Source organism: Zootermopsis nevadensis, unplaced genomic scaffold, assembly GCF_977971745.1.
Source record: "Zootermopsis nevadensis isolate Lab colony 2312 unplaced genomic scaffold, Znev_1.0 Znev_ptg000011l, whole genome shotgun sequence".
Lineage (NCBI taxonomy): Eukaryota > Metazoa > Arthropoda > Insecta > Blattodea > Termopsidae > Zootermopsis > Zootermopsis nevadensis.
Window position 1 is genome coordinate 7,512,062 of NW_028259143.1, and position 27,513 is coordinate 7,539,574.

A 27,513-nucleotide genomic window follows, 5' to 3' on the forward strand; every position below is an offset into this window, starting at 1 on the left:
GTATTCCCATGCATTGATTTTATCCTCTACCATTCTTGAGCAGCTGTCACCCCTTTCTATTACACAGTAATACTGTAAGCACTGTTGGAGGGTGTCACAGGCAAGCCATGCAAGTCTGCCGCTCTCAAATTTTTCTGGCACCCCAGTCTGCTGCTTGATGAGATTACACAGTATACTCAGACACAGTGCTTTGAATTAACTCTAGAAATACATCTTTGATCAGCAGGGAAAGAAGGTGTGGGTGAAAAAAAATTAAATAATATATAAAATCTACATGTACCTTCTTGATTTGTACAACTATTAGCTGAGCACAATATTAGCTTCCCAAAAAGGACTGCTGCACATTATTAGTTAGCTAGCTGTATATTAATTCTGTAGCCTGCTTAATAATGACATTCAACTTCAGTTTTTGAGGATAAGCCACTTCAAATGTTGAAAGTTATCCAACGTTTCAGCAAACATTACAGTTGCCATCTTCAAGGTGAATGTACTCAGCCAGTTGAATTTATTCCACAATCTCACATCTAATTCCTTAAAGTTAATTTTAATATTATTCTCCCATATAAACCTAGTCAGAGGCAGTGGGCTTGTCACTCACTACTCATACATGCACACTTCAAAGACAAAGAAACCTCCCACATGGGAGGAGGCCAAGACTCAACTTCGGGCTGTTGCGCCATAGAGGAAGAAGAAGGATGAGGAGGAGGAGATATAAACCTGGGCCTTCCCTTCAGGTTTTATAACTGGAACCTTAATATCTGGAAAGATTAACAATTGTCTTCAGTTCTTTTCCTCTGTCTCCAGAAATGTACACAAGAAGATATTAATAAAGAATGAAGAAGTATTTCATCTTCTCAATCTTTTCACTGCTTCCTGTTACATTCAATATATAATGAAAATATGTAGTTGACAGTACCTCTTCTGCAGAACCGATCCTGCAGAAATATCACCTAAGTAATATGTGGCAGATAAACAGCTCTTTTGATTAAACAAACCATTATATTAAGTTAATCTGGCAACCAATTGTCTTTGTGCATGTTTCTAGAAACTTGATGATGATGACTAGTTAAGATCCTGGAGTTGATAATATGGAGACTATATTATTTGTATTTTACATATATAGGGAAGGGCAATATATCATAAATAAACCATGAAAGCTACAAGATTCTACACGTCACATAGGGAATTGTGGGTACATGACCTCATTGAAGGATTAGGCAACATATCTTGACCATTACAATGAGTTGAAAAAATGTTGGGTGATATTAAATTTACAAATGCCCTGAATTCAGTGACAAAGTAAAAATGTTCGAAAGAGGCCAGAGGTTGTAACATTCTTTCGAGTCCAGTCCTATGTAACCCACCTTCATCACATTCCAACTTACTTCTACTCTGCAGAAATGAACAAGAGAATTCTCTGAACCTACAGTCATTTTAAATTCAGGTCTCTTTTCTAGTGCGAGACATTTCATACAATCAGTGAATAAAATATGTTCACTGTGAAGTGACCATTATATGAGAGATTTTCTGAATATGTAAAGGTATGAAATATAAAATGAAGCTCTGCAACTTGAGTGAGAAATGCCATTCACTTGAAGATATATCAGTAATGCATATTCTCACAAATAGAAACATTTTAAGTATATAAGTACTAATTTCAGTACAAATTCCTTGAAACCAATTCAACATACAAACTCTGAAGAGACAAGTCAGGTCATAGATTAGTATTAGTATGTAATTAATTTCCTAATGTTAAATACCATATAAATCATTTGTTCATTGTAAGTTCTCCATTGGGTGGCAAAATGTTTTTTATAATTTAGACTGACAACCAACTTCCTTCTTCCTTTTCCAAGAAAACACCTTCTGTAATTGCATATCTTTTTTCCTCACCAACCAAAGGTACTGTTTAATGCAGAGGTAATTAACTTTTTCTGATAGAAGTGTGTGTGTCATCTTTAAATGGCCTTTCATTGTGTAATTACAAAATTTGAGAAACAAAATAAATGTTTAGAATTGTATAGTAATAATGTTAAAGTATTTTGAGATGTTCTTTCAGAATGGAAGCCAAATGTACTTCACTATCTAGATATTTCAAAGAACACTGGTTGTGAGATTAGGAAACAACCAACCTCGGCCATTTTGCTTTTGGCGTACTCGATACGAATGGCGCCACGGTCGGAGGAGAGCAGGAAGGAGCCCTGAAGGGTGGTCATGGCCTGCGCAGCAAAACGTACATCTTGGTACTCGATGAAGGCGACCGGGGACCCGCCCTTGGTGTGCATGCGGAGGCGGCAGAAGCCTGGGAAACTGTGCACACACAAGAGACAGAGAGAGAGACAACAATGTGCAAGTTAGAAAGGGCATGGATCAAGCTATGTACTTACTGGTTAGTGTGATGCAGGGGATAGCAGAAAATCATACCTTGCCAAACATCTGAAAGCTGTACCAGGTTAGGGCTGTATGTAGTACGTGCAACAAGATATTGGTGCATTGGTGTTAATGGCCTATTACACTCATAAGGTTCAATGCTTTAGTTTTCTTTATAGTTGTCATGTTATGTAAAAGAGCAAGCAAATATACTAGGATGTTATGCTGTTTATATTATTTTTAATAAAATTTATTTAACTGACTAACACTGCATCAGTTGTTATATTCTGATGATATTAAATCAGACCAAAATGTGAAATTAAAGACAATGGAAATGAGAAAACCCCAGAAGATATACTTAAGGTCAGCTTTCTTCACCAAAAATGTAGTATGTACTAACTGGGAACCAAAGCCTGGTTTAAGGAGTGAGAAGTTGATGAATTGTCCAGGCTAAAGTGAAATACTGAATACTAAGCCATTTTTGTCTAATTAATATCTTAATTTCTTTGAGGTTATTGACATTTTTGGTCCTGCATGAATGTTAAATTAACACCCATTAATTTTTACACAGTATTGTTTGTATAAATTAGCATTATATTTGTCCTTTATTTTTTTCAGTTTGTAATTTGTATATTTGCATAATTGATATGATTCTGGTAATAGTAGGATAAAATACTCTGACCCCTTTTGTAACAAGCACTCCTCAATTTAAACCTTCTTGTGAATGTAATTTTAATTTGTTACTGATGTTACCATATTTTTAAAAGATTCATTATCTATCTTCATGTTATGATTTTATCTTGTATTCTAGTGATAATAAATAAAGCCTGTTTCTTTTTGCAACAAAAGTGATATGCACCAAAGTTTATTCATCTAGGAGACAAAATTAAAATTATTTGGCTACTGTAAAATACCTAAGACATGGTTTGGGAGAAGCAGACTAAAAATTGGAGTCAACATATACTGATACATGCATTGTTACTGTACAATAAATTTAGGTCAAGCACAAATTAATCTGGTTATCCATGCAACATACTGAGAAGACTTGTTAAGTGAAACTTCTCTGTTCATCAGACTTTAATATCATGAAAGACAAGAAGTTTCAATATTTACTGACCATAATTCCAAAATGTGACCTACAAACTTATAGATGTTACAGAAATCTCCAGAGATACTTCAAGTAGCACACCTGTATTTATTTACAAAGTAAACTAAAGGTTTTAAATAATATTATTTGTTATAATATTTAATTTTGTATAAATGAACTGAGTCCCAAGTTTTTTTAAACAGACTTTCTAAAATTGAATGGTGAAACAGGAATAACCTTTTCTTATCTAAATGCTTTCCCGAGATTTCCTAGATTACAGAGAACAGATATTTTTCTGTAAGATTTGAGGTTTTCACAGCGGTGAGTCTGAAGATTGCTGTCTTCTGGGTTGTTGCGTCATGTAGTCTGGTAGATGTCCACCAACGTTTCAGAGGTCATGCTGCCCTAATGACAGAGGCAGCATGACCTCTGAAAACGTTGGTGGACATCTACCAGACTACATGGCGCAACAACCCAGAAGACAGCAATTTTCAGATATTTTTCTATTCTTGCATACGCTTTTATACATAAAACTAAATACAGTTCTATATCTTGTACAAGAAATTCCTGCCATAATACAGAACAGTATATCTTACTAGCCTTCACAGCAGTTTACTCACCATTCACAATTTGTTTAAATTTTATGACTACTGATAAACTCATTCCACACACTAATTTGTGTACAACACAAGCTTCTCAGCTGTTTAACTCCAGTTCAGTTGTTTTACATATTACATGAAACTTTTGCCCACTTCACTGAGTCAGAATTCTCAGATATCTCTTTATGGAAATATCATTGTTCCATTGTCACATCTGAGATTCATCATCAGTGGTATTATAAATACATAACATCAACAGTTAATGTGCAATTATTAAATAACCAATGTACTATGTTGGCAGTTGGAATTCTCTGATTTATGTGGGTCCTGAAGTACAAATTGACCAATCAGATCACAGTATTTTCCAGAACTCTAAATCAGGTAAAAATCCTTCAGTGTTTCTTTTTTCAGTGAAATTATACTTGATGAAATGTTAATTCTTTTATCAGAATATGTAATAATATAACACAATTCCTGGTTCACATTGCTGCAAACCAACCACTAATGCAGAGTAGAAATAAAGGAAAAGTTGTAAGTAAACTGTATTTCCTATGGTCAGTGCTCTCAGAAGAGGGCAAATTTTTATGAGAATGGATGTGATTCTAATGGTAACAGCACATTACTGAAATCATGCTGAAATAATGACCAGCACTACAGTAATACATTTCAGCTGCAAGGCGGTGATCACATCATACAGAAAATACAGCATAACTTCAAATGTTTGAACTAAGAAGTTTCTTTAAGATATCAAGAATATGAAATTAGTGCAATCATGAACTGTGTTATTATCACACATGTTCTTGTTTAAATCACACAAATCTATTTTCTACATAACCTTTCAAATGTGTAGTGCCAGTGGTACACATTTCTAATTCCAGAGTACACTGAAACCCTTCTAATGCTCTTTATGGGGCAGCCAGTGTCTGATTTTAATGTACACAATTTATGATACAGAAAGGAACCGAAACCATTTAGAGAACATTCTTGTCATTAAGTTTGTACAACTGGAGCTCAATGCATAACTTTGCCTTTTGGGGATAGGCTGCATGAAACGTTGAGTATTTTCCATTTTGGCAATTGATACAGCAGCCATCTTCAGATCTTCAGGTAACTGTCTGTGGAGTGAGGGAGGGGGGATAAGGGGTTAGGAAGCCCTTATATAGATCTGTGAGAGATAAGTGGAAGGAAATTGACATGACCGAGCAGTGGAGCAGGGTCCTATGAAATGGTAGGGAGATGAAAAGTGTTTTAGCAACCATGTGGTTATGAAAAGAAGTGACCATCATCTCCCACTTCCAGGTCTATGTAACTGCTTCCAAACTCCCTCTCCCCCACAGATATTCAGTCCGAAGACAGCAACTGCAGTGTCTGTCAAAATGGAAAACCTTCAACATTTGTGTGGCTTATGCCCGAAAGCTGCCATCATATAGGATACAACTGCTCCTTTCCATTGTATTACTCACAGCAAATGGTAAGAAAGAATTGTATTGGTATCCAAGTTTTTGTTCCATTGTTTACATATCAAATTACACTATTACAATAAATGTAGTTACTACAACAGGAAGTTACTATCATTCTATTTCATTTTGATAATAAATTTTAATTCCATGAAAGAGCAGATAAATTAATTATGAAAGTTCAAACATGTGAAGATCTACTGCATAATTGCAACATCTACTTTGCACAGGAAACTGGATGAATGTAATTGTACAGAATAATACATACTACAGAAAGGTGCAACAGAAAAATTAGTACTGCTGCCTGGGTTCCTACAAGCTGTACAATTGCAGGTAATGAGGGAAATTGAATTTATTAAAAGAGGTATTTGAAACCTTTACAGTTGTAGGACTGGGCAACTGCAGGTCAGATTGAAGGGCAGAGTACCCAGAATGCTGCTGAAATAGTGACTTCAGTAGTTACTAATTATCTCTATGTATTAATTTCTACATCGCAATAGACATTATACCATTCTTTCTTTGTAAGTACACATACATGCCAAGACTTAATTCTTTAAGATGCACATCTAATCACTTCAATTAGAAATATCAAGACATTTATTGGCTTAAATTTGTTTTTAGTCATGTACAGATATGGATTTGTTCATTTCATTGTATTTTAAAAGAAATCTATTATGCTTGAATTGAACAGGAAGACAGAATTACATCACCACCAAATCCACCACTACGTCTAAAAATTAAATATGGACCTAATCTAACAAAGTGAGACAAAATGACAATATTGCATTGTTCTGTTAATCTTTTTACATACACAATAACAAACTGGGAGGGAGGTAGAAAAACTGAGACAGTAATATAGTTTAAAATGAAAGTAAAGAATGTAAATATATTTGGAAGTGGACATAAGACCAGGGAGTCATGTTCAGCATTTTAAACTGTAACCAAAACTTGCTAAATGTCATGTCAATGTTATTATACAGAATAATATTTACATGATTGAACTATACATTTTTAATAATTCCTCAAAAGGTTATTGGTCTTGTCATTAGTGTTATTTTTCTGTAACTTCAAACAAATTAATGTTTAAGAAATTAATTATGTACATTAATTCTGGTCAGAAAAGAGTAAAAATGCAGTAAACAGTTATTTTCCCTTTTGAAGTTATACACTTCTTTTTTCAGTGGTTATTGGAAAACTTCCTTTGAAAAAAGAATTACTAAATTCCACCCAGATTTTAGCAACTCAGTCAATGTCATCCACCTACATCAGTGCTGTTGTACAGCTGCCTGTCACATCAGTGCTTTAAATATCAAGGATCAATAACATTGTGCTATTCTGTGGACTGTTTCGTTTAAGTACATCATTAGTGGGACAAAATTAAGGATCCTTATGGTCTGGTGAAGACCTCTTATTTATGATTTTAGACACCTCACATACTGTATTCTCATTACTGGAATACATAAGCATCGCAGAAACATAATAACAAATGTCAATAAACAACTCTTCAAATCACACATATTTTTACGGTTAAATAATTCTTCTGTCTGATTTGTCTATGAGGCAAGGGGTCTTACAGGAAATATGTATGACAAAGCTATGTATACATTTTGGAGAAGAGTTATGAATATCTGAGTGCCTTGATGAAGTTATTTATGGAGAGGCATTAATTACAAGGAAGATACTGCTTTTTATTTTTCTATCCACCGGTGAGATTCCATTTTTGCTTATTCAGAATATGACTGCCAATATTCACATATGTCATAATAGATTTTATATCAATATTGTTGAAACTGGTAATGAAGTGTATATGGACAATTTAGAAACTGACAGAAATTTTCCCCAGGATTTTACTTTACTATATTATGTACCATATGTCTTTGTCTTTCAGACATTTTCCCACTGTTGAAAATTATAACATGACTTAAAACTGAATAACACACTTAAAAATGTTGTATCTGTAATTACATTTTTGATGAGAAGGGCAATTTAATAAACAATAAATTGAATTTTATAATTAAGGATATAAACTATACAACCAACATATACATGTACCTACTTGTCACATTCATCATATCTCTCCTTTTTAAATATTTTGTTGGGGAAAATCATAATTTTTACTTAGAAAAAAATTTATGCTGTTAAACATTACTGGCCCTCAATACTGATAGTTGTAGGTACTCAATCTTCCTCTCTGCCATAATTATCACTGTTACTTATTTCCTTGTTAACATTGTCATTATTGTTACTGCATGTCTAGATATTGCGGTTACTTCCTTGACTGTGTGCACTGAAGTTCATTATGCCCACTGCCAAAGTCATATGTTTGCAGTTTATGTTAACTAAAGCCAAAAAACTTACTGTCTTGTAGTGCCATAGCTTTAATTTAGGTTGTAGAATGCTTCATATTATATTTAGACCTATTTGAAATAATATTTAGCACACATTCAATCATTTATTAATCCTTTGTTTCAGGTATTTGACATTGTTTCAAATGCAGAAGTGGATGTTATTAAAACAGAATTGTTTTTCAACTACAAGATATCCATCTGAAACCTGTAAAATGATGGAGAAATTATCATTATTAATTTTAATTGAAAGGAAATATATTTGAAATCTGTCGAGTATAATGTCCTGACACATTTTGTAACATGCAAGTCACTTAAGGAATTGGCACTGGTCACATGAGGGGTTACTGCGAAGTCTGTGCCATATAAACACAGACACATTAATATCACGGACTTCGTATCTCTCTTACTTTCAATACCAGCCATGCTTCCTCCATTTTTCACAATCAGTCAGTAAAAAAGCTGCAGGTTGCCCTCCCCCTGCCCCATACAAAAGTCTCTTTGCTCCTGCAAACAATCTGTAATGGCATAGAGGGATGGATTTCAATGTATCCATCATAGAACTAACTTCAAGATACATTACTCCTGTGGGAAATTTGCTAGCAGCTTCACTACAACAGTGGCTATAGTACCTTGCTCCTAACTCAGATTAACTGTGCTGTGTTTTCACAGCTGATATTGGAATAGTTTTGAAAGACAATAGGAGGCATCAAATTCATACAGGGCTTGACAGTCTGAGGGTATGAGATAAATCCACAGCCTTTTTATTCAATAAAGTGCTTCAGATTTTCATATTCTTCTTCTTTATTACGCCGTCTCCTTTACAGGAGGTTGGCGACATATTATGAACAGGATCCTTCCATCCTGGGACCTGTTCATATATGTTTTTTAGGCAGGTGATACAGAAGTGGTTTGCCATTGCCTTCTTCTGTGTGTATGGAGTACTTTTTGGGGTGCCACAGAGAAACCGGGGAAGCCCCGGAGGAAAACTCCGTGTTGCCTTGCCCAACACAAGTTATAAATTCGGGCCCCGCCGGGAATCGAACCCGGGACCCCAGGATTACAAGGCCAGTGTTCTGACCGCTAGACCACTGTGGCAGTAGATTTTCATATAAGCTATACAAAAAGGATAATAATGTATTGTTCTTAGACTCTTATTAATTTTCTGGTAATTTAGAATATGAATTACTTGCATCATTTGCAACTGAACAGCATACAAACTCAGCCATTACCAAGGATCTTCCAGGACACAAAATTCATAAAGAAATTAAATTGCAATTTGTATGGGTCTCAAGTGTTTTGGAGAACCTACCACAACAGTATATAAAACAATTTAATCTATTTTTATTCATAGCTCATTCAGAAATGGACAAGTCACAAGCTAAGCAACAACGGTTCAAGTCCCAACATGGCCATAGCATCAAGACTGACTCAGGGACGCAACCCAAACTCATACAAATGGGTACTGGAGTCTATTTATTCAGAGATGAAATGGCTGAAGCGTGAAGCTGACCAGTCACTAAAACCTAAAGGTCACCATGTATCTTCAGGGCACAGCACTTAAGCACAGAGAAAACATTATCTTGAAATGTTCATAAAATATTTTACTTTTCCCTGCCAATAAAAATGCTCAAATACAATAAAATGAGGAACTTAGTAACATTATTATACTTTATGTATTTGTTTTGACTATTTAAAAGGTCTATTAAAAGAAATCTTGAGGTTTGTTTATGAATGCAATGGATAATTTACTACTAAATGTGAATTAAATATCATGGGTTCAGGGACGGAAGTTGAATTGAATAACATAACTGATGTGAATTTACAGAAGTCCAAGAAATTCCCAACAGCTAAAAATTCTGAATTATTATTCCCAAAATAAACATGCACAATTTTTTTTAATAAAATTAAAGGGAGAACTTGGTGTAGATGGGAATATAAAATTAAAATGGATTTTAAAGCAATGGGATATTTGGGTGTGGGCTGAATTATGTGGCGCACGATATGGTCTACTGGCGGGCTCTTGAGAGTACAGTTATTAGCTTTCAGGTGACATGGGCGGGGGTTCTCGATGTGCTAACTGTTAGCTTCTCAAGAAGGATTCTGTTCTATGGAGTTCATATCAATATATAACAGCTCCACATGCATGTAATATCCATTGTTTCAACGTGAAGTAATTTTAACTCTTGTTAACTCCTCTAAGTAACAATGATTTCACGAGGGACATCAGAAAGGATTACAGGGAATATACGAACAAGAGGGGTGCAGTCCTGTGCTTTAGTGCCTCTAACTGAATACTCAACAGCTTGCATGTGACAACACACACACATACACACATGAGGGTACTGGTGCACAACACAGTGGCTCAGAGTCAGTTCCAACCTACAGACACTTAACATTTAACACCATAAATTAGAATATTTCTTCTAAAATACATTTCTGCAAGATGCACAAGCTCATATATGATTTTTTACATGATTATTAATATTTCAGCTAAGCAGTGTCAATCCTCTTTCAAGTTTATACTTAAATGTTGAAGTTTAATACTTAATGGTCTTTTGAAACAAAACTGTTTATTGTAAAGTTTATAACACTGATTATTAGGAGGATCTATAAGCTCTTTCTATTGTCCTTTTTGTGACACAATAAATGGAAACTGGTGTCTTTAACAGAAGTCAAAATCTAAGTCTAAAACATCCAATATTTATAAGGGATTTTACTTTGACGGTTAACTTATCAGAAAGAATGTAAAAAAATATTCTTTGTTTTATTTGCATGCTAATAAATATTAAGTGGAATTTATTATTAAAGTTTAATTCTTTCTGCAGAATTTTTCATTGGCCACTTTATTTCTTTACTAGTGTCAAGACAGTCTACTGACTGTAATGTATCTCTGCCAATTTCAGTGCAACGTACAGACACAAGTTTACCCTAATTCTTCAATTTTTGTATATGTTTAACTCCACTGAGTTTATGTGAAAAGAAAAGTATGACAAGAGGCAATTCCTACATTGGATTTATTTATTTGTGTACAATTAAAGTCTGAAATATTTTTGTAACTTTTCCATAAGGATGCACAGGATTAACCAAACAGATATCACAATAAAAGACACTGAGTTCTGGTACATATTGCAGATTCACTGTTTCTTGTTTGTTTTCATTTTTGAGTGCTCAACACTTGCTATAAAATACAATGTGTATGTCTAAATACATCTAATTTATATGTGGTGTGCTATGAGAAAATCATTCATTCAATCAACGGGCTAAACGAACGACTACCAGCCGGTGATGGTGCTAGAACGAGATGCTGTTGCTTCAGTAAGATGATTATTTAGGACAAGCAGTAAGAGTACTTACAATACATACTTGTGGGAATGTGATTCCCGTCAAAACATGGTAGTACGCCTGGACAGTGAATTTCTAAAATAGAAAGGAGAACTTTTGTTGCGATTCTTTAGTCTTCCTTGATTCATGAGAGGTAGTGTTTCGTTAAATATATTTAAGATGTGATCTACAGTACATGCCAATTCTCGTCATATAACAGCCAGTTAAATGTTTGCATGTCTGTTTGTGCTCCCAGTGGATATTGTAAAATTTAAAAATCTTCCATAAAATGGCAGTATCATTCATAAGGTGCACCCTGACATTTTACAGAAAGAAAAGAAAATACCAATTACTGAGAAATTCATCTTATTGCAATCTGTTGAATATTGTAGTATATAGCATGGCTGATACTTTTACTGTTGATCTCTTAGAACATAGTACATAGCACAGATAATAAAAATACAAGGAAAAGGAACACAGGAAGAAAATATGAAGCAGATATGACATGAAATGGGAAAGCAGAAGGAAGGAGGGGATGAGAGATTAAGATACAAAAGAAATAACTCTGATTTTACTGTGCATGACAGTTTATATGAGATGATAATGTGGGTCCCGTTATTGGGTGATCGCACAGTGCATATGTAGGTTGTACAGCTGATGTTTTTTTTCAGAGCTTTACTCTTCATCTTCAATGCAGACCATACACACATGGTATCATCACACAGGAAAAGGACCACATTACCATTTAACTAATAATAATAAATGTATGATGTATATATACAAGATTTGAACAGTTTAACACAATATTCATATTTGGAATAGTATAATTGTATGCAGAAATAAAGATCTGTACTGTGCCAATGGTAGAAAAGTTGGTAAAAAAAATATGTGACAAACTGTAAACACATTTACTGTATTTTCAAAAATTTGCTGACTGATTGCTATATTGTCCTTTAGAAAGGGACCAAGCATTTGAAATGCCACCTTTAGGATTCTTGGTACTCTATCTTGGGTGCAACAAACTGCCTTGATCATGGGGATGTTGTAATGTTTTTTTTTAAATTTCAGTAATCTTTCAATGAACTGTTGCTGTATTAATACAGTGAGAAAACCTGAACAAAGAGACATGTGTGAGTTTAATTTATAGTGCTCATAGAACAAAAACAGACTACTGAGTTGCGCAAAAAATAATTAGGCAAAAGCAAGCTTGGAAAGTGCACCCTGTTTTGCAGTGCAAACAAGGTATATTTCACTTTACAATCAGAGACAACCAGAACGCTATCCAGTGTAATGCTCTACCAAAAGAGACCATTCTTTATGCAGGCATTTCTTTAAATATGCTGTTCTGAATTTATGAAAAAGTTTACTTTATCCTGCTTTGTTCCAAAACTATGACTCTTTATTAGCCCACCACTATTTTACGGACACACTCTACATACACTCACACCCATATTCCCGAGTGACTTGTTTTCTGTTACTGTTATTTACTATTTACTGTAAAAACTTTGTGGATTAGGACATTATTATGTTGAAAGCAGAACCAAACAGAAACGACCAGTCCCGCCTAAAAATGATTCAAGTTGGCCAATTGCTGTGTAAACACTGCGACAGACTGGACCACAACAACCTCGCGGAAATGGAAACTCGGTGGTGCAGCGATTTAATGATCTCTGCAATCAGCACTCAGTGTTGTCAACCTTGAAACAGTACTGGCTGAAGTCAGGTGTTTCCCAATTTTTTATATCCGATTCTCTGGGCCAATAGACACACAGATTCGACCATCGATGACAAGCGGCAACACACTTTCGAGTTTAAATGAAGGACCGACAGTAGTACCCTGTAATTCTTTCGCCCGATCTGAGACTTGTTATTTCACACACAGGAAGCGGCAAGTGATTTTCAAATCGCGACACTTGTATAGTAACCAATTTGCCACGCTAGAAGATAAACTACTTGCGCCATTCATTCTAAAATAAACGGACACTTCTTTTACATAATTTTTATTACATTCAGTTGTTTTCAACCTTTTATTTCTCATTCACAAGGCTTGCAAACTTAATCTTGCTCCTTCCGAATGAAACAGCAATAGCCTGTACACAATGAAAGTCCGTGGTTTCACGTACCTACAAGAAAAATATTTAACAGAAAAAGATGATTTGAGGCCGTCACGATGCAGTTGCGAATAAAGAGTCCTTCGTTACACATTCGTTTTACTTACAAAGTAGTCTTGAACTGAGCCACGATGTCTTTTCTCCCCCTACACCATAAAACAATCGTACCGTATAAAATGAAAGATGTCTCTGTTGTGAGTGGTTAAAAAAAAAACGAATGCTGTGGATCGAACATACTGTCGAAAAGGCCTAGGTTTATTTTATATTCTTTGCAGATGGAATTCTAGAGAAGGGAGAAACACTCCATGCCAGTAAAATTATATAATACAATGCGGAAATATGTTCAGAAATGGGGAAAGTATTTTGACTTCTCTTTCATACTCTGGTCCTGGTCATTTGATTGTTTCCGCTGTTAACATTAAGTAATCAAACACCGTAACCCCGGATTCACGAATTGACCAAACTCGAATCCCTGAGTTGTCGATAAACCGAAAGTTTATTTCGCAAACGGTAAAGACGCCGTACTACACCTCTGAGGATCCCACCCACCGACGATTTATCGATACTCGCACACATCGCTTTTTGTGAAAGAACTGTTTCGTGCAGAACGAATATATAGACAGCAATTCTTATTTATTTTCCTTATTCCACTTCCTAAAACGCCTCATTAAAGTTCCAGAAACACGTCTTAAACGTACAGGATGATTCAGAAGTCCCTGTGCACACACGCCCTCTAGATGGTGCACACGTACTACGCGACGTAGGACGTGTGCACAGGCACGTTTAAATCACTCTGTATAAGACAATCAACAGAATCCATTCAGCTTCAGCTTCATAGTAGGAATCATACACACAAGTTTATACTTTCAATCTTAACTGACCGGTGGCGAAAAGGCGATCGGATTTTTGGAATCCAGCACGAATCACAGTAACGTACAGGCCCACTACTCTTATACTAATAATTCAAGTAACACAACGATGCAAAGCTATTATTTCGAAGCTGATAGTCGTTGTTCTTCAAGAAATTATTCCCATTATAAGAAAGCCGACTATTAATTACCGTGTTCACAAGAGGACGCTACAGTATTCCTTCCTGAGTCATTTGAATCCAGTCCACGTTCTCATAATAAAATGTTTTTAAGATTAATTCTAATATTCTTCAGTGCAAGCCTTAATATTTTGAGTGGTATTTTATTTTTAGATTTCCACCATGCGTACTACATGACCCGCCCGTGATATGATATGATAACTCCAAGCATAAAAAAATACTCAACCAATAAATCTATCGCTACGTAGAAGTGCAGTTTGTATGAAATACTTTTAAGAGTGGAATATAATCAGAGATAATAATAATAAAAATAACTCAGATATAGTAAAGGGTCTTGGTAATCTGACAGCCCCTACTGATCATCAAGATCCAAGAGAATGAAACAAACATTTAATTTGGTAAAATTCATTGCACTGAAACAGTATTTAATCTAAAAGTGTGGTGCGTGATCAGATAATATTCGAAATACACTAGACACAAAACAAGTGCGGAAAACATAATAACCGCTGTAACCATGGAATTACTGACGCTAACGACTTACCAATCGAAGTATCGATTCAAAGCGTTTTATTTTGCAACAACTAATGTGTGTTTTAACTTTGCCGGAAATTAAAACGTAACTATGGTGACGTCAGGTTTGATGCATGCAAGCTATCCTTCGTATAACGTACAAAGCTAATGCTAATGATCAAAGCGAACGGTTTGCCACGGACAAAACTCGATAAATTGGTACTTGTTTTTATACCTACTGTTACAGTTACTCGGCAGTTTGATTATGTCCGATGCATGTGTCTGCATGATATTCAGTAGTCAAAAAGGCTAAGTGTATAAAATAGTTGGGATTTTTGGGAATGTGAACCACACTTGGAAATTTCAGTTAACGAGTTACTACAATGCTTTATTTGGAAAGATAACAGAGAATGGTATAAGTAGGAAAATCAATTAAAATAAAATGAAGGCCAAGTACTAAGGCACAGGAAAGTGTTATTAACGTTGTAATATAATGGTCAATTGCAGTAAAAATTATTAGAACATTTTACTCTAAAATCTATTATGCTGTCGTCTTTATTTAGGTCTCCCAGACTGGTGATTTTCATCAGACTCCCACCGAAGTTTTGTATATGTCTGTTTCGTAACCTCCATGATTTTAAATATTCAAATATACTTTAATGCAAACCAAAACGTTTCTAAAAATGTGATTTTATTTATTCCTCATAAGTCAATCTGTCACAGGTCCAAATGTTACCTTGGAACTTTGTAAATACAACAAAGGTAAGAATGCTTTTTCTCAAAGTATGGTTCAATGTTTAAAAAACACAAAACGTATAACAAATTATTAATTATCTAAAATCTATAAGTCTGGCTACTCAAGAAATTCGGCCTCTTTCTATGGGAATCGAATGTTCATTACCGGACTCACAAAAATCCACCACTGAACTTCACCTGAATCAAATAAATTCAGTCCACATTGTCACCAACTATTTCTTTAAAATTAATTACAATATTATTCTTTAATCTACGGCCAGGTGTCAGAAATAGTCCCTTTGCTTCATATTTCCTAATCAAAATATTTAATATATCCTATTTCTACGTATTTGTTAAAACATGACCCTCCTTTATTTGACCGCATTAATACATGATATTTAATTAATTATTTTGCACCTTGGAAATGAAGTCCTTCAAATGAAATCATAACAGTAAATTACATTTAAAACATAAATATTAAATGACGCATAACCTAATATACGAGATGTTTCGTAAGCAAAATTCAGCGGCAATTTCTCACTCAAGGCTCCCGATTTACTGCTAGATGGCTCTGGCAGTCAGCGGGCTGGTCACTCACTACTCACAAACGCACACTTCAAAGACTAAGAAACCTACACCGGGTTGTACATTCACTGATGATGATGATGATACCCTAATATGTTAATTTCAGAATCATTCTACCAAGAAACACTTGTTATATGCATCACGTCTCATTTAAACACAATCAAGGTTATTTATTGAACGGATAAGCAGATAACGTGATTATGAATAAATAAATACGCACTGTTCTGAGCACGCAATAAGCACAACACTATCACAGTGCTTACCAATTTGATAACTTGATCCGGACAGATTAAGGAAAAACAATAATTTTGTTCAGATAACAATATATTTTGCTTTTCTGTTGTGCCAGATTGCAATGTACCACTCAGTAATGAAGAGGAGTGTCAAATATCCACAGGGAGGGATGTCACCCAATCAACAGAACAGTTTCAATTAGCCTTCAGTAACAGCCTAGAGGATAACTATATTAATGGGGTATATATGCTCTTGTTTACGTTTACATTTAAGGTTTACTGACGTATTAATCTGACACATTCTAAAACGTGTCACATTTAATAGATGAGTTTAGGATGTGCTTTGTCTCGCCTCATACTGTTACAAATGCATCCATTCTAGCATCTCCATCCGTCAAAATAATGACATTTTTGCAGACCCAGTTCTCAGCCTGCTCGTAACTAGTAAAATTGCTGAAGTACCACTACGTATATTAGCGTGAATTTCGAGTACAAGCGAATATATTTAATATTTAACACCCTACTGACATAACACCGTCGAATAGACACCCCTAAAATATCGATGTCGTAATGACTGGGGCTGTTTAATTTATTTATTTTGTTCGTTCGATACAAGGTTTATCACTTCATTCGTAAATTACTGAGAAATGTCAGGGAGTCAAGTCATGTTATGGTTATTTCATCCCCCCCCCCGGAAAAACAATGTTGCTAATTCAATCCGTACGTTTTAAATAAAGAGATAATGGAACGAAAAATTTCCCTAAAAATCATTTTCATGTTGCAGCTACCTCAAAGTTAATATAACAAATGCCAACAGCCATATTACGTCAGCTCGAGATAACCAATCAAAACGCAGTATTATGAATAACATAACGGGGACATTTTATGATAAGTGGGTTCGATTTTGGGCTGTATGAAATCTGGCTGAAAAGTCACAGTTTCATACAAAAAAAAAAACACTCTCTACTATACGAATATACGACTCGTATTTTAGTCTCATTCACTCAAAATTCAGTAGAATATTTGTAATTGAAAGTAGCTCTAATATAAGACCTTGCAATATATTTGTGGGTAGATTAATACTAAATTAAACACACAAACGTCTCGGAGCGGGCAAATGAAAACGCGGATAATGATAGCCCGTACAATCACACACTATAAGGCGCGTGTATTTAAACTAACGAGCAATTTTTCTTTACTGCGAGTCAAACTTTCGCTTGTCGTTTACTTGTTCATAATATGTTCTTTACTTCCGATAGCCGGAGTCTAGTTTCTGCAGATGAAAATTATTGTTTTAAAGTCAAAAGAAAATTCGGTGACGTAAGAATCCAGGAATTACTCGGGTGACATATTTTGTGCACACGCTTCTAATCACAGCTCCAGTTTAAAGTGTAGGATCAAACTTCGATTTCATTTTCATTCATCTAGACTGATGGTGGGAAGACTTTAAATTCAGTTACACTCGATTTGAATACGTGTTCAGCCACTCAGAAAGAGTCCCAACGACATGTAACAGCTTTACCATTGCTAGGGCAGAGCCCATATAATGAAATGAATGCAATATATAAATAAATATATTATTTAGAACTTTGGGTAGTTATTTCTTTCAAATTTTTCTGGTTTTGAAACCTATTTCTTCTATGTTAAATTTCATATATTTACGAACTTGCAACAAGGCCTGTTTGTATAATCCAAAAACATTTTATGTTAGCATTACCAGTAAATAACTTTTTGTGTAAACACTACATTATTTGGAGAAAATAAGGATCCAAATTTGGGTTTCATTAACAAGTTTTAGGACATAAATAATTAATAGGATATATGACGCGTAAAGAGCCCCTGCCTAATTACGCACCCACGACATGAGGACGTATGGGGAGTGGAGGTATGGCTCCATGTACCTTGGCACTACATGCATGTGCGTGGTTAGCTTCACGCTCTACATTTTTCACCCCTGGGGAAAAAAACCACTGGATATGAGGCTGGGTGGGCCCCAGAGGAAGTCTGAACGTGGTGGCAATACGAACATTCCCTACTTCTGACGGGAATCTAAACCTAATGACTAAAACGTTATTTATTTTGTACTTTTTGGACATCTGAAGGAAAGAAAGAAGGAAGAAGAACAACACTTCAAATGAATTACAAATGAGTAATTAGCACTGATCCTGCGAGGGTTTTCTGGTATTAAATATTGTCATGTGAAATTTGTAGGGAAATGTTAGATTTAATCGTGTCTCGAAGTATCGATATTATTGCAGCGGTAACATCGACATTGAAAATTGGTAAATACGTGTTACTGTTCTGAAATACTCGTCTGCTAGTACAAATGTTCAAATATGAATGCCATCGTAAGTAACCAATTTTGTTTATCTAGATTAGTTGTTGTTTGTGTTATCATAAACCAGTGTTAGAGCTGTAGATAATAACTTCACTGCCTCTGTGATCAGAAGGCATCTTCAAAAGATTCACTCAACTCGACACTAGCCACAAATTGAGTGTTTTTGTGTGTTCGTAGTAGAAAGGCATCAGTTGGTTTTCTAGACAGCACGGCCGTGAAACGGACTTAACCCTTTGAAGCTAAAGTTCGTCAAAGTTATATTTAAAAATTAAGTTTTTACTTCAAAGACCACGTAAGTCTCTATTACGAAGACCAATATTTAATTATGAGTAAGAAAATAATTACTTATTACTTTGAAAATCGTGTTGAATCTATATATTCAGTGTGTGAGACTGTGGTACACATAGTTACCACTAGAATTTAAAAGGGTTAATTCCGTTACGGATCGGAGCGTTAGACTCCTGTACGTCCGTCTGCACTTATTTTATTAGGTTTATAACACATGGGCAGACTTTTAAGGCTGTTACAGATCGTTTAAGTGGAGGTAATTTTTAAATTGTGTTCCACGATAGCATGATAGGGGTCCCGATAAAATATTTGTAACAAGAACACATATACGACAGCCCAAAAGAAATTTAAAATCTCCACCAACATTTTGTGAATTGCTGTTATTAGGAATCGAACCCAGTATTGTTTTTTGTGTTTATAACTTTGTGTTCTTTACGAAGTGGTATGTTTTTATATAAGTCTGGAATAAAATTCGAAAGGATTATATAATTACATATTTACTTCATAAATCCTGTCATATTTTGACGTAAACTGAGGGAGACATTAAATCGAGCGTTTGTACGAAGTTGTAATATTTGAAAACAACTTATTATGAAAGAAATATTGTAAGAAAATATTATATTGGGTTACAAATCCTGAAAACTAGGGCAAGTCTCCAAATTCTACGTGAATGTTAACAATCACACGCAGGCCTCTATCTTTGCCAGTATTTGTTCGTATACCCAATATAGTTTCGATGGATTAATTTTTCTTATGGTAATCCAAGATAACATAAATTGAGGCCCACCTGCTGAAGATCTCCTTGAGCTCATGTTCTGACACAAACTGGCCCAAGTTGGCGACGAACAGGGTGGAGCATGGCGCATTGCTCACCCCGACGCCCGGCTGAGACGAGGATGAACCGACAGGCGATGCCAGAGCAGGCGACGGCAAGAAGTGTGGCAGCGTTGCGTGGATCGACGTTAGTGCTGCCGTCGGATGAGGGATGGACAGAGGGGGCTGCTGAGGCAACACAGAAACAAGAGTTAGAAAACGAGTGTCAGTGGCGGCTCGTGCCTCGGGAACCTTGCAGGTCCAAAACAGCGTACTAATAAATATAAAATATGTTATAAGTCGAAAATAAGTTAAAACAGCAAAATAAACAGATAAATACACATATAAATTAATTATATAAAACATTGTGCTTTATCATCTTCACTTTATTACAATTTTCGCAGCTATTTTATAATGTTCGTTGACATCGAACTACGTGTTTCGACTAAAATTGGCCATTATCAGGTTTCTTAGACTGCACCAAGACACTGCATATTTTCAACGCAAATAGTTATAACTAATATATGATATGTGATTAAAGTTTTTTTAATGTCAATAGTAGAATAGCAGCTAAAATAGTCCACAGTCGATGTGTTATAATAACTGTTTCGTTTTTGTTTTGCTTTTGTTCTGTGCTTCGGTGTGTTGGTTACTAGATATCAGTTATTAGAACACACCATCGGTGGACTATTTTATTCGCTATTCTACTATTTGAAATGTGCAGTGACGTAAGTTCAATAAAACAAACCTGACAATGGCTAATTTTAGTCGAAACATGTAGTTCTACATCAATTAACATTTAAAAATGGTGTAAAGTGTGTGATAAGATGACAGCGATAAAGCACAGTTATATATAATGAACAGATTAGGATGCTACACTGCAGAATTGAACTAGACAAAACAAATATATAAACAATAATATTGTTTTTAGGACCGAAAAATATTTTTATAACACTCCTGTAGATCTCGGTTCAAATACATTATTTAATTCTGCACCTGCTTTTTTGAGAATGATTAATGGTGATATAATCTGCTTAAGTTATTTTGCGTCGAATGACTTGAAGAGATTATTAAGCAAGGTGAACAGAAAGGAATTGAGAAGGAAGCGGCTGTGGCCTATATCCCGGCATTCACCCGGCAGAGCTGAGGAAAACCACAGCAAAATCACAACAGCTGGGGCTGCGGCCGGCATCAAATTAGTTACCTCCGAGTCAATGTACCATAGTTCAGGTGACCCATCTCTGTTATACGGATAGTCATAATACGAAGTTATTGTCCCGACATGAGAAATTAAGATGGCTGCCTTCTCGAATACTGCTCACGGACCCCTCAGAAGTGTAAGCCATGTTGGATTAAACTGGCTAAAGACATGGACCAGTGGTGGGCTCATGTGAAATCGGTAACGAGCCTTCGTGTTCTACAAAATACAGGTAAGTTCTTGAAGAGCCGAGCTTCTAACACAATTCTGCTCAGAAGAGTTAATTATTTGATTAGTCACGTATTCGAAATGGCATTAAAATTTTGGAATGTCCTTTAATTTAGAAGTCGTGTGGATGATATGTTCGCAACAGAACTGAAATTAATACTGGACCACATTGTATCTCTTTGTAAACCTGACATAATTTTTAAATATGCTACTTTAAAAAAATGTGTAAAGCAAACGTGTATATTTGAATGTAAAAGTGGTATACGGAATTTCCTATTCCAGCCTTTGTTTACTGAAGTTTCAAGCAAAGATATAACGTTATTTATTGCGAAAACTAACCAATGAGAAAGTTACCTTGCTTATATGTAACCCAAATGTTTATAACCGTGTTCACAACAGCCGCCAACGGCACCTATCGCGAGCCAAATAAATCCAATCAACACCCAATATATTTCCCGAAGAATCCATTTTATTATTTTCCTCCAATCTACGTTTGGGTCTTCCGATTAACCTATTCCCTTCAGGCCTTCCGCCCAAAATTTCTAACGCATTTCTCGTATCCCCTATGCACTATTAAAGCTTCGCTCATATAATCCGCCTTGATTTGTTCATCTTAATAACATCTGGTGAGGAATACAAATTAGTGAGATCATTATGCAAACAAAATTATAACTACTTTGTCATTTGAAATGTATAAATTATGTAATTTAACGACGTAAGATAGACCACTATGAAGTTAAATAATGAACATAATTTATAGACACTAAATGGTAACTGAACTCCTCGTTCCATGCAGGTAACGCCACTGCTCTCCTAGTAGGGTTAATCAGAAATTTCTGTGGCCCAAAGTAATTTACGTTTATAGTCATTTAGTACGGCTACTGAATTCATAAAGCACTTTATACTCTGTGTGACCACAAACATTCATAATGACGTAACTGGATAGGAATTAATCCTGTCACGGCACCGGGATGGACACTCGGACACTCACTCCTCTCGCCTTTGCTGTGACTTTCCCAGGAACGCAACCTGCTACAGCGAATGCGGTCATCTTAATGACTTATTCAACGTTCACGGCCGTAACTAAACTGGCTACTGAAATCTAAGTAATAAAACAGAATCTGGTCCTTACAGATCAATGGTAACAGAACATGCCTTCCGTTGCCTAGCAACACGAGTACGTGACATGACCATCTACACCTGCACTCTAATACCTAAACGTTTACTATTTCTTACGTACCACGAACTGTATTAAACGCTTTAGCCGCGGAAGCCCAGTCAATATAGTGTTTAACTACCAACTGGACAACCGGGTTTCGATCCCGGTAAGGGTACAACATTTATCTTCTAGTCTCTGCATCCAACACAGCCTCCTTTGTCTGGGTGTAAAGCGGGTATGAGCTAATATCTCCTCCCCCATAAGCTCCAACACTGAGTGTAACCGGAAAGCAGCTTTGCTTTACGTTGACCGTACAAAATCTCGTAAAACTAAATGATGTGGATATCATAACATGATAAATGGACGACTGACCTCAAGTCACAATAAGGTCTCGGTGTTTTCACAATTAGCATTCAGATTTTCCCTCTGCACTTCAAGATTTAAGGGGCAGTGATATTTATGTGTCGGCAACCACCAGCTTTAACATCGGCAATTTTGGCACTTTGCCCGCGGAGTGTATTTATGGGTTTAATTTTGTTCGCAGTACAAACAATGATTGTCAGTTGGACTGGGTCCATTTATTAACGAAGTCCCCAGAGTAGAGTCTTCCGAAAGAGCCTGGTTGTGAAGCAGACCTTGTGCTTAATTAAGCACCACGCTATAAAGACGTATGGGAAAGTGGGGATATAGCTTCACACATTAACCTTGACTTAATGCCCAGTTCACATTTTTCCCATAGAGATCCCGATACTAAAATAATGGGAAACTGGATGGGACTCAGAGCCTGTCTGGAACTATTGGGGACGAGAAAATATCTTGTAAATGTGTTCCAGATCAAAGGTTAGTCACTATACTGATTTATTTCGAAATAAATGTTAAAATAAACGAATAGCGACTTGCGAGAAATTTTTGTTATTCTCAGTAACTGGTACAGAATTTCATAAATCGAAAATCGTGACAAAAATAAGAATCTCACGTTGTCCCTCTTGAAATTATAACAAATATTACATTGTTGCATGCGACTAGATTGTGGGTTCTGGCGCTGTTGCTAGATTATGCGAGGATTACGGGCTTTAAAGTTGGCAGGGGCTGCTAAGGGTGAGATTCGCTAGGACGTGCACCCCCAGGATTAAAGTGGCAATCGTTTGCTGCGTTTTCAGTCAGGTTGAACACATTCAATGACAGTGGTCAGCCCAAAGCTGGAGACAGTGATGGCCTACAAACTGTAACCAGGAAGTGAAAACAGATTTCGTAAAACTAATAGAAATTACTAGAAATGAACCAACGTCCCGACCAAATGATTAGCACTTCGTACTCGAGAGGTCCCGGGTTCTAATGTCGGCCTGGAAATAGGCTGTCCTGGTTGAGGTTTTTCGTGGATTTCCTCAGTTCCTCCAGCAGATGCTGGGTTAGTACCTTAAATTAGGCCACGACATATTTCCACATCCTTTCCAATTCATTGGATTAAAAGTCAATTATTCGACGTTTTACAGCCTGGGTTACTAACAGCAAAACTAAATTAATCAAAAATAAATAAAATATTAATAGAATTGATCCAATTCAAGTTCAATTGAAACGCGCAGTAAATAATTCACAGGCCAAAAGTTTACGTCATTTTAGGCCGATAAAGGAAATAAAATAAAAAAAAATTCGTCGTCATTTTAGGTAAAGATATTTGCAGAAGAATAATTTACACAATTAACGAAACACCGAAGGAATGAAAAATCGTCGAATATCTGGGCTGCCTTCTATCATAAGATGACGAGAAGGACACGCGATCAAAATTATGAAAGCAAATTGTGCACGTATCCAAACCCTCGTTAGTACGAAACATATTAAATTATATTTATTAAACTTTCACGAGACAGGAGTCGTTTCACAGAATTACGAATAGAAAAGAAGACAAAGATTATTGGAGAACTGCACGTTTCACATACACGAAAGCAAGATTAAAGCACTTTAGAAGAATTACCAATGAAATCAATCTTCATGTCTGTAAAATATTACGGAACTAATCGGACATACCAAATAAGAAGAATGAAAAACATCAGAATGTTAACGCAGACCACAGAATATAAGAAAAGAGAAATCCCCTGAAAAAATGACATTAACACCATCTTGCCTATGCACTTTGAAACAACATTTTCTGTCAAATCAATTGCAGAAAGTAGAGATTTTTTCCCATCACGTGATACAGAAATCGAGTATATTTCACAAAACATGTGAAACTATTGTTCAAAGTCCTCTGATATCCAAACTGTTTGTCCACCTGTAAAATCAGAATCATTAATAGGCAATGACCGTTCGGTGGCGATATTTCCGAGGAACAGAGAATATTTATGGGTTTTTAATGACGGACGATGCAGGTGACATTCAGAGTAGATCTAAAATTTATTCAGAGGCTTGACAGGGAGACTATTTTGACGTCTCCGCAAAGGCGACAATGCTCTGGAGCATGCAGTTTGAATGAAGTGCCAAAGCCCGCATTTGGACATGTCAGCAGGCAGTAGGTTTCCATGTCCGTCATAAAATATACACACACAGGCGCAGTACCCACACTGAGACCATCTGCGGATATTCGACAACGCCATTCTAGATTCTTGACGTTAAAACAGTGCAGACGGCAAATCTGAATTCTCCGACTGTTTTATCTAAAACGACGTTAGGATGCTCTTGTTATAATACACTCAGTCATCTTTCACGGGTATAAGAAAAATCATAATCTAATCCACGATTGACGTCTAATAAGATGATGAAATCGACAACCGATAATAATGTAACAATATTCTAAGCAAACCACGATTTGGTCATATCACGGAACGCTATCTCTTTTGACAAGCTGATATTTCGTTAGCTGGTAAATAAATTCGCCGGTTTTTAAGGAATTCGAAATTTGATGCAAACAAAAACTAACCACTGGTGCCTGTTCTGATCTAGATGAATCCAATCGTACATCCTTACAGCATATGTTTCTAAGATCCAATCAACTTACTCCAAACAGAGTCCTTCTTGAGAAGCTAAAATTCTCTCAGCTGATAGAGAAATTCTCGCTTTTCATGATACGTGATATTTTATGTCAAGTATCTATAACTGGACCATATCCTGAGCTACTTTAATCCAGTGGACATACGCACACAACCTCTTTCTTTAAGATCCATTAAACTAACTGGATAAAACAGATTCCTTCCTGAAGAGCTGATATTAGCTGAAGTGATTAAATATTCCTCACATTTTATGGAACGCGAAGGGTCATATCGCGTTCACATGAGTTTGGAAATGGTTTCTATCTTTAGCCAGCCGAATGTAGTCTATATATATCAGCATTAAAGTGACTTGTTACTGCGTACAAGATATTAATATCACGTGCGTCACTTCGTACACGAGATGCATTTATGCTCAAGCTGTGTGCCGAGATTACAGCACGTTACACTATTAACTAATGGATTACACACATATTCAAGTACCTTCGACCGATCCTATGCAGGTCACAGTGTGTCATTATATATGATACTTAACGTGGAAACCAGCGATTAGCTTGATCATAATGCTGTAATGTCGACATGTGACATACATCACAACACACTCTAGAGAAATCCCCACACGAAGGTCAACGTTCCCCGAATTGTTAAACTTTTCAAAGGTATCGAATATTTAACTTACTACGTAGTCTGCATATAACGGGATTGATGTCCTAATATTTTGTCACATCGGAAAACAATTTTCAACTGATTGGTCTAATCTTTTTAAAATTTTGTGTGCATGTACGATCATTTATAGCTGGACCATACTTGGCATACTTATTTTTTGAGACCACCAACAAATTTTAAAATGGTTATAACTCAGAAAAAATGTCCTGGGTTCGAGTCCCGGGGTTGATTTTCAGTTTAGGGATAATTTTTTCCTGTAATATTTAACGATATGTGTTGGTTTCCTCTATCTATGACCCCGCTGAAGAGTTTGGACTTACCATTTTCATAATTATTACCAATTGTCGAGAGAACTGGTGCACGGGTCAAAGCAGATTAAATACTTAACTCTGTCACGGTTTATGGCATACGCCAACCTACGAGCCCTACGGAATGCGCCTCTACTTTGGTTGAGGTGTGAAAAGTGAATCAATGATGTGAGTTAATTGTTGCAAACAGTGTTGAAGTGCCATGTGTCTGGGACATCACAGGACAGGCATATGGACTCGGTAACCTTCCATGCTTGGCCAATTCTGTATTCAAGAATGTGAATACTTTCAGATAACTTATGATAGAAACAAAGTTCAAAATTTAATCTTACGCAAATTAATAGTAATGCTGACTGTGAGAAATAGAGTAATTAACGTTGAGCAGTTATTTATTTATTAAATGTGTTAAATTTTATTAATGTATTAATTTTAAAACATTATACAAAAATGTTTTTCTTGCTTCAATCTGTATAGAAACTGGCAAATTTTGATTTAAACAGTGAAATGAATAGCTAATGGTTTGGAATAAATAAAATGTGATTATAGATCAAGCGATAAAGCGATCTTTCATGCCAAAAACAAACAATAAACGGCCTCATTTTATGGATGTTCCGGCTTAGAGGACTGTATAAAGTATTATAATATTGTATTGTGTGACCGTTCTTTTTAATGTGGGAGGTTGAGACAGGCTGAATATGTTACCACGTGTGTGAAATAAGAATCGCATACAAAATTTTGGTCAAACTTGAATGACAGATACCACCTAGGAGCGCTTTTTTAATATTGTATTACTTTTTTACTCGTAATTTCCTTCCTTGCTGTTGTCTAGCTCTTTAATGAATATATAAATTATATTATTAATTATTTTCTCTTAACTACACTGCAGTAATTGCATGTAAAGGAGGACCTGATCAAGTCAAGTGTTTATCATATATATTACACTTATAAATTATTATTAGTCTCCTTTTAGGATAATTTCTGTATGAAGGAACAAGTCTAGATTGATTACATGTTCTAGTCTAATTTCGTTTTACCGAGTCCTTACAATTTATTTTAATTTTAATTAATGTTTGTCTGTTATACTCTCTTCGTTGTTTGCAAATTCTCATAAAATAAATTAATAATAATAA

At 35.7% G+C, this 27,513-nt stretch overlaps 1 protein-coding gene across 17 annotated transcripts in view; it reads right to left on the minus strand.

Moving 5' to 3' along the window:
• Positions 1–27,513, minus strand: part of cpo (RNA-binding protein) — a 456,673-nt gene that overhangs the window by 10,137 nt on the left and 419,023 nt on the right. For 6 of the 17 annotated variants that reach the window (XM_087347203.1, XM_087347206.1, XM_087347201.1 and 3 more), the window contains 2 exons: positions 19,818–20,032; positions 2,133–2,310 (listed from right to left, as the gene is read on the minus strand). In XM_087347203.1, coding sequence (XP_087203329.1) covers positions 2,133–2,310; positions 19,818–20,032 — 393 coding nt within the window. Of the gene's footprint in view, positions 1–2,132; positions 2,311–11,215; positions 11,279–19,817; positions 20,033–27,513 lie in introns of those variants that run through there. The other 11 variants (XM_087347205.1, XM_087347207.1, XM_087347204.1 and 8 more) reach the window with 8 other exon arrangements.